Here is a 17,229-nt window from a genome sequence, read left to right as displayed (position 1 = left end):
TCTGTAAACTAAATTGTTTTAGGTCATTATTGTAGAGTACCGTACACAACAGTTTGTGTAGGTGTGCTTAGAAAAAGCAGCAGCAGCTGTTGAAGATTTGTTACCATCTTTAAGCAGTTTGCAGACATCCAATTTACACCTTATCTACACTAAAAGTATAACTACATGTTAGCAAGGTTGCTTTCCCTGATAGGGGCATCCCATATCTAACTCCTTTGCTTAAAAATAATGCTACTGTGTTGGCAAGGGCTCTTGGACTCTAGCTTTTAGGCGGGAAGTGTTGTTATTGTATCGGTTTTATGGACAGCCCCTAATACATAGAATATCATCTCAGGCCAGTAACTGCAAAGGTTGAAATAAAGACTCAAAGGCAAACAGCTTTTATTCCTGAGTTACATTAGCCCAATGTGGCACCTGGATGTAATAACAGCTCTCCCTTTGATGCTAAATAGGTGAAAGTGGGACTATGGCCTACAGGCAAAACAGTTGTAATTCCAGGCAACACAGTTGTTCTTAGTCTTCTCTCATAATTTTTTTGACTGTTGTCCACTTTTAGTGGAGTGTATTGAAATGGATGGTAGTATATTGTGACCTTAATGAACTACAGTGCCAGCTTTAGTTGGATGAACTTTGATCTTGCTTATCTGTTTGAAAACCTGAACACATTGTAAAGGTCCTTTTAAGATTGAGACCAGCAATAAGAACATGTATATACATCTTGAAAAGAATGTTATTAACACCATGGTGCGGATTGACCGTGGTTTGAGCTCAGTAATGCTAACTGGCCAGAATGAGCAAGTTTAGCAGACAGTTTTTTGCTTTTCAGAGTTAACTTTCTTCTGGCAGGGAGCGCAGAGTGGAGAAAAAGCAAGAAATATCTGAGAGTCAGGATAGTATTTTCAATGAGGAGGGAAAGCAGCAGCTGGAGCTGGGAACTCTTGGAAGCTGTTTTAGCAATTCTGGACAGACAGCAAGTCCACCAAAGTCCCAAATATATAATGCTCTATCACTTCTAGCTGCTAATGCGGCATATATTCTCAGTGCATTTGATAAAGGAAAAATAACTTATGATCACCACGTTGTATCGTCTCGACCGCTGGAGTCTGGAGCACACTGGACTGACTTTGTCCAATAGGAAGTTGGTTTTACATCTTGTTTGCAAATTTAGTGGGGGGGGAAAAAGGGTAAAAACCAACTTGTAAGATGGATTTTGCTAGGCTGCTGGCATGCTTAATGGCACATTACCTGAAGTCTTTGGAGACTTGTGGTCACATTTAAATATTGAACTTCAGCTGTGGTGCCAGGGCAGGTGACAGTTAGTGTCAGCATTGGCCCTGATGTGAAATTGTGATAACATCTGCATTAGGTACTTGATGATTATTGCAGTATGCCCTCTGACAGAACAAGCAGCTGGGAAAGGGCCCCTGGAGGATAATTCTGCTGAGTAGTGATACAGCTCAAACTAAAGAAAAAAAAATGAAAAGATTTCTTGATCTAATCATCTGCAAGGTTGTGGATTCAGGCATGCTTGTAATACACCTCTTTAATTTTCTTTTTCCATCCTGTCAAATGAAGATTACTTGTTTGCATCTTGGAGGAACAGAAATGGATTTGGCTTTATTTTGAGTTATTTTTTACTGTGGAACAATTAGTTTCTGCAATAGGGTTATTAAAGGCCTTATTTTTTTGAAGGGGTGAAAATGAGATTCAGCATGTAGACTTTTTTCTTTCACGCTTTTCCATTGTGTAACTCCATACTGAATAGATATTAAACTAATGAAGGGAGGCAATTTTTAGCTAACTACATTGCAAGATTGAAGTATGTGGGGGTTCAGAATGCAATTGCATAAATAAGTTTAACTTTTAAACATAGCAAAAATTAAACCACAGAGGCATAATGCGATGATGTGTTAGTGCCCGAAGGGAAGTGTTAATCTCCAAGTTCTACAGTTCAACTAATTCATGGTATCTTTGTTGTACTTTTCCCCAAAGAAAGGAGGAAAACTCTGGTGCGTTGATATACTAGGCCCACTATTTCTTGGAGTCTCCATGTGATTTGCCTGGATGTGTTATTGTTCATTGGAGGGCCTCTGAAGCTATTGTTTTCATAAGAAAAAGATGCAACCATAAAATTTCTTGTGAAACATTTTTAAAGTTCTTGATTTCTGTAACTCAGTGTAATCTGTGAAGCCTACAAACTGCTTTGACAGCATTAGTATTTTATCCAACTCACTTAACACAGTTAAAGTGCACCATTTTCCCTAATGAAGGCAAAAGACGTGTTTTGTAAGGGGGTGGCAGTTCTTGATTGATCACGTAGGTAAATATCCTGGTTTTATGGAGTAGGAACCTGAGGCAGGTAAACGACTTAACCAGAGTCATTAAGCTTTTTGTAATTGAGCTGAGAATCCTAACTCCTCTGCTGAGGTCTGTTCAGGCATGATCTGAATCCCTGAGGAAAGTCCTGTGCTGGATTGTGTGTGGCATTTACCACTAAACCAAATCAAGGTTTAACTTGCTTAAGCCCTTTAATGTAGATAGACGTGGGCATGGCTAAATGAGAGTCTAAAATTTGATGCTGCTTTGTCTTTTTTGCTTTTTAATGGGACTTTTGGTTACAGGGCTTTCATCTTTCATTAAGACTAATTCAATTTTTCTAATGTATCTTTTTAATGCTGTGAAGGGGCTGTTGCTACTAATGAGTTCCTATTGGGGTAAATTGTTGTGTAATAAGTGCACTGGTTGAAATCCTGCTTACCTTACTCATTCTCTCTCCATTTGATATGTATTACAGTTAATATCCATAGTTGTTATGCTTTTTAGAAAAAGCATTTTTTGATGATTATATCAGACCAGATGCAATTTATACTAAAAAATAATGCGATTTTTAGGAGGAAATTGGTATCCGGTTAATATTTTAATGGGGAGAGAGACTTTTCTAGTGGTTAAGCACATGATTGGAGGTTCAGGCTTTAGGGCTCAGTGTGTATGTTTGTTGTTGGCTTACTGTATCGACTTCGACAAATCGCTTAGTTTCACCGTGCCTCATCTGCAAAAAGAGGAGGAAAATAGTCTGCCTTTCACAAAGATTTTGGGACGTAATGTTTGCAAACAAGGCTTGATCTCTTGTGACTGGTATTATCAAAGCATAACATTTGTATTGCTAATGCAACTGTCCATGTTATTTTTTCTGAAACTCTTTAAACGCAGTCCTACCAAATGTTTTATCTAATTCATCTCTATTGACCAGGGAAATATTTCTCATCGGGGTTTAGTTAACAGGCATATACATTTTTGGGGTTGACTTCGGCTTTCTTTGCAGTGAATAGTCTTTCCTACTACAGGCCGTACACTGCCAAATTCCACCTTCTTCTGATGTCATTTCAGAAGTTGAAGTGTCTGGGCTGTCACACAGGAAGGCCATATAATCTGGTTTTGCTGCAGTGTTTGTATTCCCACTGTAGAACATAATGGAATATTAATTTAGTCATATATTTACCTTGAGACGCTCCAGGAATTGCAATGCAGCTGATACCCGTCCACGAAATACGGGGTATAAGAAGGGAGTATTTACAGTTATAGTATGCAACAAAAAGTAGGATTTACTGACTGTATCTAAGACTTAACGGAATAGTTCAGGAAGGCAGGGGAGAACAGGGACAAGGTAGTATCTTTTTATTTAAAAGATGCGCCAGCTTGTTCTTAAGGTGCAGAATGAAAAGTTGACCTGTTTAAGTCTCTGGGTTAAGCTAGAAGGGGGAAACAGCAACAGTGATGTTATAATGTGGGTCCACCAGACCAGGAGGAGGAGGGCAAGGCTTTTATTTGTTAACTAATGAAACACCCAAATCTCAGGCCCTAGTTGTTATGAGAGGCTTTAAATTACTGTGACATTGGCTGGCTATCTGTGTTGGCAGCAGCTTTTTGGTACAGATGGTTGAGAAACAAACTAGGGGAAGGCATTTCTCAGCAGGCTTCTTGCCATGTGGGAGAAGTTGACTGAATATCTTACAAGTTGAAGGCAACTTGGGATAGTGACGATCATGGAGTCATTGTGGGGCTGTGGGTATGCTTCACTGTAATCTTATGCAAGCCTCTCCAACATATCCCTTTGAACATATCCCACTGTACTCTTATGCAAGCCTCTTCAACATATCCCTTAATCTTGCTCTTCTACCCTTCTGCTTTTCTAGCCTTTGTCCCATGAACAGAATTTACTATGCCCAAATGTAGCATTGTGGAATTTTGTTAAAAAAATATGTGGACAGTATAGAAACTACAGTGAAATCACGAAAGCTGTTTGCAGTAAGGCTTGAAACACCTGAGGAAAGGAGAACCTGTACAGCCTGTTTGACTGACAGCGGCATGATTTGCATTGAATATGACATTAGTAAATTCTTGATATCATGGTAAAACATTGTTTTTCCTGTGGGTAGTTTAGTGTCTTGTGTGGGCATGTTGGTGTTTCTTTAAAAAAAAATCCCATAGCAGGGAATTAGCGTGACAAATTTAACAACTTTGAAAATTTAGCTTTTATTTCTTATTGCAGCGGAATGGCCGAAGACCATGACTGGACTCCCAAGTACCTCTGGAACTACTGCCAGCGTGGTAATTATCCGTGGGTCAAAGATGTATGTGGCTCATGTTGGCGATTCAGGAGTGGTTCTGGGAGTCCAGGATGACCCCAAAGACGACTTCATTCGGGCTGTGGAGGTGACGCAGGATCACAAGCCTGAACTTCCGAAGGAAAGAGAGAGAATCGAAGGACTTGGGGGCAGGTAACTGTTTCTCTGTTCAGTTTTCATCTCTAGTCACCATCCCAGTCTTGCTGATTTGAAAGGGCTCAAGTCTGGTTTTGCTTATTCACTGCCTGTCTGGTGACCCTGCTGGTGCTCTCTTGCACTTCTCCACCATCCTGGCTCTTTTTGTCCAGCTTGTGAGCTGTGCAAGGAGCAACTGCTGTGCATTTCAGTACTGGTGCTATTTTCATTTTCCGGTGTTTTATGGGGTGAGATAAATTAAACCACTGGCAATACCATTAGGCAAAGTGCGGGGTGCGGGCATGGTTCTAAAATGTTGCTGAAAGAGTGGTGGGGAGGGGTTCTCCTCTCCGTAGATTCTGGGGTATTTGAAACAAATGTCCTTATTATTTCTGAGCTGTGGAGTGCTCCGTCTGTCAAATGAAGAAAATGGTAAGGCTTTGACAGAGTTTTGGTACCAAGAGATGGTCTCTGAGCGTATAGAGTTTTTCTTCTGTGTCTAATTAGGAAGATTCTAACTGCTCAGTAAAATTAATTTTTTCCAATGTATTCTCCATTGGCCTGGAGGTAATAGTGGCAGCTGTAGAAGAGGCCTTGCAAAGCTTTTGTCTAAAGGAAACAAAGATCCCAAATCAATAAACATACATGCATATCCTGTTAAACACTGTGCACGTCTTCAAATATTAAGGCCCAGTATTTGAATGTTAACACCTCGTTTATTTGCTGAACCTGAGTTTGGGTTTCTTTTCCCTGAAGTGGTTGACACTAAAATATATCAGAAAGAGTTGGAATATGGTTGTTGCACATTCTCCATAGCCAAGGGAGCAAGGAGGCAACCTTGTTCAGACAGCATGTGTTGAGAAACAAATCTCAGTGCTTGAATTTGGCAAGGCTTCACAGAAGCCCTGCATTCTTTCATTCTGCAGCTCTGCACCAGATGGATAGGCACTATTCTCTTCTCAGAGTAGCTCAGAGACGGAGATCACTGAAGGTTTTCTTCTTGATGTCATTCATGCAAGAACCCGGTCCGCTCATTAACCTTCAGATATTTGTGCCTAGTAGGTGGAAGCAGATGAGTGCATTTGGGATGGAAGGTTTCTGAGAGAATTACTTGCTCCTTCACTAGGTTAGTTGCCCATAAGTTACAGGTTTCCAAACCTACTTTTTTGAAACTGAGTGAAGGATGCTGACTATATCCTGAAGTTTCTAGTGGAAAGTGGAAGAATCCCCTGGGACTTCCTCTCCATGCGAGTTCAGCAGATAGATTGTTTTGGGTACTAGCTTTTGCTCCATCAGCTTTCCCCAGTAGGAGTGTGGTGGGACTGTGCTCTCAGGACATCTCTTCCTGTACAAGAGGGTGGGAAAAAATTTATGGGAGAAGAGAAATGGGTGTTTTAGTGAAAATGAGGAAGCTTTTCCTGCTAAAAGTCTGTGTTTGCAGAGTGGAATTAACTCGATCTGACCATTAGTGGTACCACTCAACGAGGGAACCTTGGGGGCATGGTGTGTGACCCTCCCTGCCCTGCTACAGTGCCCAACTGGATGGGCCCAAATTCATCCCTGATATAAGCCCTGGTGTGTTATTCATCTCTGATATAAGTCCTGGATGTTGCATGTGGAATAGAGTTAGCACGAAGAGTCTTGAGGTTGCCTCAGAGCCTTTCAGTGCTTATTTGGCTGTGGATGAAATAAAGGAAACTTTAATACCTGGTCCTTAGATTGTTAAAGACTGAGCTTCACCAACACCTTATTCCATTTCCTTTCTCGCAATAAATGGCTTATCTCCCTTCTTCAGGGTAATCCCTGGTTTGCACTTGCCCTTATTCTGTGCAGTGTTGTCGCCTGTTTGTCCCTTCTGACTCCTTCCAGGTGAACTAATCCCATTGCTCAACATCTGAGAGCAGGTGTTACATTTGAAACGCCAAGCTGTTTTCGTTCATTCTCTCCCTGCTGCCTCCTGCCTCAGGGCAGTTTATGACTGTTCTCCTTTTATTTCTGCCTCTTGCCGCTGCTCCAACATGGCAAACCTCTGAAGAAGAGTTGGTTAATGCTGCTGTTTGTTTTATTTTGGGTTTTTTTTAACCATGCACTGTTTCTGTGGACTGTTGGAGCTGGGGCAGGTGAGGAAAGCTGAGAGAGCCAAAATGACAACCAGCCCCAGTTGTGATTGGACGTACTGCCCAGCGCAGCATCTCAGGGAAACGGACTCTCCATCTCTGGTGTCGGAGGAATGAGCTGCAGGCTGAACTCCACTACAGCTTTTCATTTGCTGTCTTACTGTCTCCTTTGTCCCTTCTGCCAAAGCTGAGCTCAAGCCCTCCCCATGATCGTAGTCCCCCCCTTTCTGAAGGGCTTGGCTGTGCTGTAGGCTCTACCACAGTAGTTAGAATTAACCCGGTGCACATTGGGGGAGCTGTTTCTGATACTGCATAACTGACTGGTTTTCTTTGTTTCCTCCTTCCCCTTATCCACCTTTGCCCTGCCCCTTTTATTCTTCACTTACAATATGTCTAGTGTGATCAATAAGTCTGGTGTGAATCGGGTCGTCTGGAAGAGACCTCGGCTGACTCACAATGGGCCCGTGCGCAGGAGCACCGTCATCGACCAGATTCCATTCCTGGCAGTGGCACGAGCACTTGGTAAGTGGTGTCCATGTACAGCAAGTAATTACTGAGGCAATGAAACAGTCAGGGTATCTTATATAGAGGAGGAAGTCACTGCACACAGAGCAGTGAAAATATATTCCCAGTAGTTTTTTTGTTGGCAGCTCTTGGTGCATTTCATAGATTTCATAGACATCAGGGCTGGAAGGGACCTCGGAAGATCATCGAGTCCAGCCCCCTGCCCAAAGGGCAGGAAGTCAGCTGGGGTCATAGGATCCCAGCAAGATGAGCATCCAGTTTGCTCTTGAAGGTGTTCAGTGTAGGCGCTTGAACCACCTCCGGTGGCAGGCTGTTCCAGACCTTGGGGGCTCGGACAGTAAAGAAATTCTTCCTTATGTCCAGCCTGAAACAATCTTGAAGTAGTTTATGACCATTCGACCTAGTTGTCATCCCTTGGGGCGCTCTGGTGAACAAACGTTCCCCCAGATACTGGTGGTCACCCCTGATAAACTTGTAGGTGGCCATCAGATCACCCCTGAGCCTGCGCTTCTCCAGGCTAAAGAGCCCCAGGGCTCTCAGCCTGTCATCGTAGGGTCTGCTTCCCTGACCTCTGATCATGCGCGTGGCTCTTCTCTGGACTCTCTCAAGCTTCTCCACATCCTTTTTGAATTGTGGAGCCCAAAACTGGATGCAGTACTCCAGCTGTGGCCTCACTAAGGCCGAGTACAAGGGGAGAATGACGTCCCGGGATTTGCTTGAGAAGCATCTATGGATGCAAGCCAGCGTTTTGGTCACTTTACTAGCCGCAGCATCGCACTGCAGGCTCATGTTCATCTTGTGGTCAGTGATGACCCCCAAGTCTCTTTCTTCCATAGCGCTAGCCAACATAGCACTGCCGAGCCTATAAGGATGCTGCGGGTTTTTTTTCCCCAAGGTGGAGAACCTTGCATTTATCGGCGTTGAACACCATCAGATTCTCGTCCGCCCACTTGCTGAGCCTGTCCAGGTCAGCCTGGATCACCTGCCTGTCTTCTGGTGTGGATGCTTTGCCCCAAATTGTGGCCTACTTCTCATTGGTTCCTAGGCCCTCTTACAATCTAGACCTTGTTTCTAATACAATAAAAGTTGATTTCAATTTGCCGTATAGAATTAAAGGGCATCTTTTTCTGACTGGGTTAGTGAAGGCGCAGCCATGTGATCTACCAGGACTTGGATCCTTGTCAGTGTGAAGCTGGCTTGCCCCCCTTTCATATAAAGCAGGTTGGTTTGTTCTTGTGTATGTCTTTGAGCTGAGGATCATGCTGGGCTCTTCTCTGCTTGGAATAAGTGGAATAAAAGCACACCCTAGTATGCTTGATGAAATGATCAGATCCAGTACTACTGTAGCAAGATGTGAAAGGTCTGGGGCTTCCCTTTGTGGTGCCACCTCTGCTTTTCCATGTAAGGTCCCTGAAAAATAACATTAGTGCTAAGCAGTAGTGCTGCCTTCATGGGAGGCACAAAAGTAGTTGCGACTGCAACAGCGACTGGTCATGCTGCTGTGTTCAGCACTGCGGACGCTGATGCTGCCCCAGTCATGGAGCTGCCCAGGACACCAAGGATAAGACTTAGTCTTATGTGTTATGATGACTGCTTTTATCAGGTCATGAAAAGGGATCATTGGCGCACAGTGTATCGGGCAAAACATGTTCAGGAAGCATATTTGGATCTTGTCTGTATTGTCGGAGGGCTCCTGGAGAACGTGCTCCATGAATTGTTCAGCTGGTAGTAAGAAGCCACTGACAGCCTTTACCTACCAATTGTCAGTTCCTTCCCCTGCACTTCAGGGCATAACTCCAGCATGGGGCAGCTCACTTTCTCTCTTTTCTTCCCTGTCCCTGCTTGGGAGTCCACTATTTCTGTTCAGTAAATGCACCTTTTATGGAAAGCTAGTTTTGAATTCTTTTGTCATTGTAAACACAGTAGCGTGACTTAATTCTTACAGGGACAGCTGGACAGCCTTATTGTGACTTGGTTCCTAAATGATCCAGCAGTGACTGTCCCGAGGGGCTGTCGAACTCTGGAACTGCAGTCCTCAGTTTGACAACAGCATAGCATAGCCACTAGTTTACAAGCAAGCTTTACCTGTCTTACCTGAAATTGCCCCACAGTAAGAGGAAATGATTTTCCTCTTTTGCATGGTCCAGCTTCTAAGCAGTTGGGGGCGTGCATGCCCCATGACTGTGTACCAGTGAGGGCCACATGCTGAAGGGGCCGAACTAGTCCCCTTCCTCTCCCTTGCTGCACTATGTAGAGCGCCTATCTCGCCTTCAGCTGCTTGGCCATGGGCTCCCCCACTGCACTGTGCCACACAGGCAGTCTGGGCCTCTGGTTCCCCTGACACAGCAGGCTGCACCATAGCAATGCTCCACTCCACCCTACCTGCTGTGGCGGGGCATGCTGTAGAAACTGGAGGAGGGAGTCCTGAGCCCCAGTTGCTGCTGCAGCTAGAGTAATATGGGTGGCAGCAGTCAAGTGGGAGCCCATGGGCTACATGTTTACCCCTCTTGGGCCAGCAGTTGGACAGCCCTGTTCTAATACAGAATTGCAAAGCAAGCAAGGTGGTAAGTTTGAGTTGTGGGGCAAAGGAGATGGGGAGTGGCCTTTCAGTGATTTTAATGTGAAAAGAAACCCCATCTTTTTTTAAAGTTACAGTAATGCTACATTTAAGCGGTGCCTTACAAATGTCCGTTCTGCTTCAGAAGGCCTGTGCGAGAGGTGCTTATTGACGAAGCAAGTCCAGGTCATGAGTCAGTAGCGGAGTAGCAGCATGCAATCCAGGTTCATGAATTTCAGCCTTGTGCTCCAGCCACTGGTTAACACATACATTGGCTTCCCTTACCTAACAAAGAGCATGTGTTACTTTGGAGTTTTTAATTTGTATAAAGATCTGCCGTTCCTTTTTCCTTCTCTGATCTTCAGCCTATCATGCCAATTCTAAGAAACCCAGTGACTTCTGGTCTGTTTCCTCTCAGCAAGTCCCACAAAAGGGTTTTGGCTGGTTTCTTTGGGCAGATGGGGATTCAGGGAATGATCCATCTGTTAAGCCCATTTGTGGTCTTTACGATTATCATGTGGATGAAGAGGATTGCTGAAGAGTCTCGAGTCCAAGAAATGAGGACATCTATCTTCTGTCAGCTCAAAGCTCAGCATATTTGGGTCCTTTAAAAGAGGGCATTCTTTCTCTCACGTGGTCTGAAGACACCAAGTTTACAATGAGTTGAACATCAATGTTTTAGTGTTTGTGTGCTTTGCTTGAGGAGACTCTGCAACCTCTTCACATCCCTTTCCGATGAGGCATGGCCAACCTCCTGGGAAAAGGAACACAGCAGCTGCTTTTCTCTCTGTCGGACCCAGATGGTGCACAGTTTGGAAACAGGATTTCACTTCATGAGGGGCATGCTGGCCTCAAAAGCTGCTTACAGCAGACCTACCACAACTAAAACCGTTGGTATTCATGTTACTGAAGCCTGTTTGACCACTTGGCTGGCTCCCAGCCTTGCTACCCTGGTTGGCATGAACACTTCCTACACTGGAGCCTTTCCAAGCAGAGCAATTTGCTCTGACGCTAATAACTGTCAGACTTGATATACTCTTCTGTTACCAATGCTCTAGTTGATTCTGCTGGTTACTAGTGCAGAAAGTGGCCTCACTTTACCCAGTTTTGGGCATCATGCCTCTTCTTGCCAAGGTGCTAGCACCACAAACAACGATGCCTAGGCCAGAATTTATTAGGGGAACAACAGTCTGATAAACAGGCAATTCTGTCCTGCCTGTAGCAGGCATTATCAGGAGTAAATCTATTGATATTACTGAAAGTTGGCACATTATGATAAAAGATTACAAAATTCTCAACACAGGCAAAATGATTACATGGCGGGGTGCGCCTGGTCTTTTCATGCTCTGACATTGCACTGCATTCATGAATTTCTACCAACTTTCTTCTCTCATGACTATTCATTAACCTATTTTTATTCTGATATTTTTATTCTGGTTAATGGAATGGGGACAAAATCATTTTGAAGCCTCTTTTTTAATTCCTTTTCTAAACCCAGTAATGTAGCTAAAAACTCGAGAAACAGGCAATGTAGGTGCCATAGTGAAACACTGTGTCATTCAAATATTTGGACAACAGAGAGGATATTGGCACACAGTGTGAGCCATTCCAGCCAAATTCGTCCTCCCATAGTTCATCCTTGCTGTTCAGGTTAGATGCAGTATCCTTCTGCCCAAAACTAAGCAGTGGTACTGTACACTGCTCAGTTGTATCTGCTTTCCACTGCAGTGGTGGATGTTTTTTAAGTAATGCATGAAGTCATCTATAGTATATTCTACTTATGCGCATATCAAATAAGAGGGCAATTCACTTAAATGCCCGATATGATGTTGGCCCCAATATTTTGCCTGTTGCTTATCTTCTAACAAAAATAGATTAGCTGCATATTGGTTAAGTGCATATGTTGCTTAAGTGCATAGCATTTTTCAGCTCTATCCTCCTCTGTATTTTGTAATGTAGTTGTACTTTGTTGACCTGCAGAATAATTAGTGTCAGTGAAGGGGAAGCAGCTGTCAAAGGGCTGCTATGAGAACCTAGAAAACAAAAGGAACTAGTTCATTTTGGGGTTGCTGATATCACTGCATCCACAGTGGACAAATTATTCTGTACTTTATGAGATTTGCTTACATAAAGTTTGGGTAAGTGCATGGTTTCTTTTCGCTCCCAAGGTCGTGCACTTAAACAGAATGCAGTATGTTTGTACTTCTTAAATAACTCACAGGGGTGTTTAAGTTGTCTCCCATACAGAAGAAACAAGTGCCAAGCTTGTGCTTAGTGCTCTGGAAATGCATATAGAGTGCTTTCAGCTCTTCTGATGCAATGTGCAGAATATTCATGCATAAATTAAGCTTTACTACTGAAAGATGAGGTGGGCGGGGAGTGAGGGGAGAAAAAAAAAGTAGCTGACTATGGGTTGTGCCCAGTTTGTTGTGTCAGGAATACTAATGGCACGGCAGAACTCCATTCACCTGGTTACTTCAGGTTTGTAATGAGCCTTCACAACTTACCACCTGCACCATCCAGATGGGAGGAGTTCTTGTTCCCTCTCCCTACCCTCAAAACCCCTGCTGCTTGTGTCAAATATTTCACAGCTCCTGCTTCCCTTCTCCCACGTGCCAGCCAGGAATGAAGGGTTTTGCAGAGATTTGACTGAACATGCTTAGGAAAGGCCATGGTGAAATTGTTTCTCTGGCCCTATTTTTAAAAAAGTATTTCCAGATGTACAGAAGCAGATGGGCAGCACTTTAATTACACTTCTAATCAAGTTAGGTTAACCTGTCAGCCTCGAGCATCTGGTGCTGGAGCAACACTTGGCTGTATTTTGATGACGATTTGGTCATGGTATCTGGGTAAGAGGCTGGGTGTCTGGTAAGTAACCTAGGAGGTCTAATCCATGTACTCGATCCAGTAGAGCAAACTGAATCAAGCAGCTTCTGACAGCATGGGCTTCCCTCTGATTTTTATAAATGTGTTGGGTTCCCTGCTGACACCTTAAATGGGTGGACTGTATTTTGGGGCACTAAGTTCCAAATGCATAGTATCTATGTGACTGCTGACTAGTGTGGAGTGATATGGGAGCAACCTGTCAGAGTATCCTATTGAGCACTAGAATGGTTTTATAAAGCTCTCTGAACCTGCTTGCATCAAAACCCTGAGGCAGAGGGCCCAGTATCATTAGGATCCTTGTATAAAGATTTAGTTTTCACAGACTGTTAAAAAAAATCAGTTGTGCAGAGTGGACACAGTTGTCCCAGGATGCCTGCTTGTTTGGTTACTCGCACATAAGACAGTGTAGAGATCAACCCTGCTAAATTGCAGTTTGAATTGTGGATGCCTGTGGATACGAGAGATGGAAAGTCATTGCCTAGGTTCCATAGATGTCTCTTTATGAAATGTTTGTTCTTAAAATGGAAAATCTTCAGAGCATCTGAATAACAGTTTGAGGATTCCTCCTCACAGATCAACCCTAAGCATACTGGTGTTTGCATTATATGCACACCAGCAGACTTAAAATCTTCCTACTGTTTATCTGCTTCCCTTTAAGTAACCATCACTCTAAAACATGAACTTTAGTTAACGGCATCCCAATATTTTTGGTATACAGTCATTAACAGAAATTAGCTGCTCCCTCTGTCTCAAGAATTACTTTCCTTTTCACAAAGGCTTATCTCTTACCTCAAAGGGGGAAAAAAAAAATCAAGAAAAGGAAATCCATATGAGTCAGAATGACAGTAAATAACTTTCATTTTCTGAGCTATTCCGACTGCTCACATCTTGCTTTCATTTAGCCCAGGGGTGTCAAACTCACTTTATACCATAGGTCGGATCTGGACTTCAGGGCTCTTTGTGGGCTGGACCTGGGGCATGAGGAAGCAGCGGCAGCAGTTCTGGCTCCAACCTGGAGCATGCAGCAGATATAACTGGCCCAGAGCAGGTGTGTGGGGTGGGGGGAGGCAGCAGCAGCTCTGTCTCCAACCTGGGGCACATGGCAAAGGCTCCAGCTCCCACCATGTCCCCTGTGCCAGACCAGAGCTGGCACCATGTGCTCTGTGCTATGGCAGCAGCTCCAGCCGGACAAAGCAGCTCTGCAGGCCAGGTGGGCTCTGTTGGACACATTCAATTTAGCTAATTGCAGAGTAACATTGCTGCAAACTCAGTAAATCTGCAGTATTTGTATTTACAGCAAAGTTAATATGGCAGAAAGAGTTGTTGCCTTCCACGCGATCCTAGAGTTGGCAGAACCCCCAGAAAAGCTTTTTATTGAAACAAATACATATGTGGACCTGGATAAAATGCAGAATACACCCTTCAGTTCCTGTGCAGTGGCAAGTCTGCGATTTGTTGCTTGAGCTGTGGTTCATGTCAAGACACGTGGATCCATTTACCTTGAAGGGTACTTCCTCCCCCCTCCCTCCCCCAACTAGGTTGTCTCTAGAGCCTCAGTGCACAACCTTCCCTTTCTGTTCCTTGGGCACGTGTTAAAAACTGTAATGAATATTCTCCTAAATGCAGAATCAGTTATTTCCACTTCCAGACAATAGACTCTTCTATTTCTTCCTTGTGTCCTTTTTTACATCTTGTCAAAATCCTATCAAGAAATGGCTGTCCCTTTGGTGCCTGAAATGCCTTCTTAGTGCTCACTGAGGGACTTGAGTCCAGATCAGAAATTGCAAGGCAGCTGTCCATGTTTCACACTTTCACTTCTTGCTGTCCCCTCTCCGCTCACACATCACTGTCTGTAAGTTCATTTTTCACATTTTGCTCATCCAATACATCTTGGGTGCTATGTGCATTAGTTCTTTTTTAAAGTGAAGCTTTCCAAGTTGTACCACTGCTGTATTCACTTGGCTGGCTGGTTCCTCAAATCTACTTTGACTTCTGTTGACTTTGCAGCGAGTATGGTGCTTATGAAAGATGCAGTAAAGTCAGTGTGCATGCCTCCCCAGGCTTTGCTGTTAGTGCACCTGACATTTCTTTGCAAAGTATATAGAAGAAGGCTTCCTACCACCATTCAAGAAATACTTTTGTGTTTTATGGTGTAGTAAAAGATTACATGCCTCAGTGGCTTCCAGGTAGCTGAGCTGTCTGTGCTCTTGACTTTGGCCTCCTGATAGTTTTTCCCCTTTTTCCCCACAGTGAGTTTTAATAGCTTTGGATATTGCCACCGTGTAGAAATGCATGACACTGCACTTGTCTGATCTCCCCAAGACTGCGGTAAAGATGCCCTCTTGTGGCTCATTATAGAAACGTTTTAAACTGTTTCTGTTTTTATTGCTTTTTTGGTTTTTCTCCCTTTTCAGTTTCAAACCAGCCAGGATGAGTTAAATGGTCACAATTTCAGAGCTGTCTAGATTTGTCACGCTTCTCAGCAAGGCTGCCTGTTTAAGACTGAGAAGAGAACATTTAGTGGTTCCTTTGTACTTGTAGGATAGAAACTTAGTAGAGGAGTTATTAAAAAAGTTACAAAATGAATCAGATTGGTTTCTTCCTCCCTCCCCCTCAAATGTCCTTTTGAATGTCAAAAAAGAAAACAACCGTTGAGGAAATTTAAAGAGAAGAGTTTGGTTTAAGTTATTTTTGACGCATGTTTTTGCTTTGAGGGGAGAAGGACTGGATTGGATTGAAATCCAAGTATGTTGTAACTCAGTTATTTGTTAAAACATTCCAGGCTTCAGTAGGGACGTAATCCGATTTTTACATAAGATTTATATTAGGCAATAAATTAGTAAGGAGGAACACACGACTGGTTATTTTTATGAATGGGTTGAATACGAGTTCGCTTTCATATCCATTTCTGTCATTAAGAAATCCGTTCTCCTTTTTTTTTTAATTTGCAGTGTGTGATGTAGTTCATGGCTACACATTGTATGCAGTATAGATGGAGTGACTCTTTTTTTTGAAGTCTCCCTGAAGCCTTTCATGTTGGGCTTCAGTGTCAGCAATGTGCTCGTTATATGTTCAGTGTCTCCTTTGTATGGACAGAAGCTGGGGGATGTAGGAGGAGTGTCTTACCCTTGTTCTGTAATACTTTAAAGTAACTGGCTTTATAGTAGTGACAGCATGTGGTATTGGAAGTTTTCAGCTGGGAGAAAAAATGTGTTCTCCTCGTCGCACTCTGGGAGCCCAGAGTTCCTGGTTTTCTAACATTATCCCTGTCACTGGCATGGTCCCAACTTGGCAAGTCTCATCACCTGACTTCCTCAGTTTCCTAAATCTACCTGCCTTCCTGACTTCTTACAGTGAGAGGAAAACGTGGAAAGCATGTGATGATTTAGGGAAAGCGTCACTCTTCTCTAGTATATGCTCCTAGTTTTACATCCTATTCTTCTCTTGGATGCTGAAACAAAGAATTCTCCAAGTAAGGCTTGTTGTTTCGCTCAGGCTTATGCCACTTCTTCTTGGCCATTTTGGCAGATGATGTGTTCTCCAGCTGGTGGGGACAGAAGATACGCAGCTGATATTTAGCATTCTGTCTATACAGCAGCTCTAAGATGCATTGACATTCACCCTCTGACTCTACTTTTTAAAAACGTATTGCCTGGCTCTGCTGAGCCATGGGGGAGGGAGTCCTGAGATGGTAGCTTTGATTGAGGTGCACACATTATAATAATATCATGCCCTATTGTATCTGGGAGACCAGGGTTCGTTTTTCTGCCTGATGAGTCAATTGGCTTGGGGATATAGTGGGTTGATTTTTTTTTTTGAGGGTGGAGAAGGAGGTGAATGACAGATAAGAGGCCAATTTGCAGCTTTTATAATCCCGTTAATAACACGTGATGGGCTTCTGAACTTGATTTTGCTTGTTGTCATGACTAACGCTTGGCTGGATTGCAAAATGTGGTTGTGCACAGGTGGTGTGAATGGCTTTCAGACTCATGTTGTGTGTTGTCAAAGTCCAAGTGATATCACAAGTCAGTGCGAAGGAAGCCAGAATATGCATTCTTTTATACTAGTGTTCTTCCTTGGAGCATCTCTCTCTCACCTCCCTCAAACAAGGACAGAGACCACAATACAAGTATTTCCCGTGTCTTTTTTCAGTTAAGCCTTATGCAGTGCTCCCTTGAGCCCTTAGACTGTCAAAGCTTGCCTGGAGTTAATGGAGTTAGTGGCTCATCAGAGTAATGCTGCTCCGTTTTATTTGCCTGCTTATTCAGGGGAGGTTTTGAGTTAGAAGGCATTGTAACTGGGCTGTGTTGCTAGAATTGCATTTCAGATATGAAAGGTTAATGTGCTTCAGATGTATGCCCTTGCGGTGAACTTGGACAGCAGC

At 43.5% G+C, this 17,229-nt stretch overlaps 1 protein-coding gene and 1 long non-coding RNA gene across 3 annotated transcripts in view; one reads left to right on the top strand and one right to left on the bottom strand.

The window, feature by feature from the left end:
- The window catches only part of PPM1D (protein phosphatase, Mg2+/Mn2+ dependent 1D), a 51,557-nt gene that overhangs the window by 20,165 nt on the left and 14,163 nt on the right, over window positions 1–17,229 (top strand). For both annotated transcript variants that reach the window (XM_025210125.1, XM_025210131.1), the window contains exons 3-4: window positions 4,550–4,778; window positions 7,275–7,399. In XM_025210125.1, the coding sequence (XP_025065910.1) occupies window positions 4,550–4,778; window positions 7,275–7,399 (354 nt within the window). The remainder of the gene's footprint in view (window positions 1–4,549; window positions 4,779–7,274; window positions 7,400–17,229) is intronic.
- Window positions 4,772–17,229, bottom strand: part of LOC112551100 — a 29,949-nt gene continuing 17,491 nt past the window's right edge. The window contains exon 3 of the long non-coding RNA XR_003095258.1: window positions 4,772–5,369. This is a non-coding gene — a long non-coding RNA (uncharacterized LOC112551100). The remainder of the gene's footprint in view (window positions 5,370–17,229) is intronic.

This window comes from Alligator sinensis, unplaced genomic scaffold, assembly GCF_000455745.1.
Source record: "Alligator sinensis unplaced genomic scaffold, ASM45574v1 scaffold118_1, whole genome shotgun sequence".
In the NCBI taxonomy this organism is placed as follows: Eukaryota; Metazoa; Chordata; order Crocodylia; family Alligatoridae; genus Alligator; species Alligator sinensis.
Note: the sequence above shows the minus strand (reverse complement) of the source record. Positions and strands in the feature narration are given on the sequence as shown.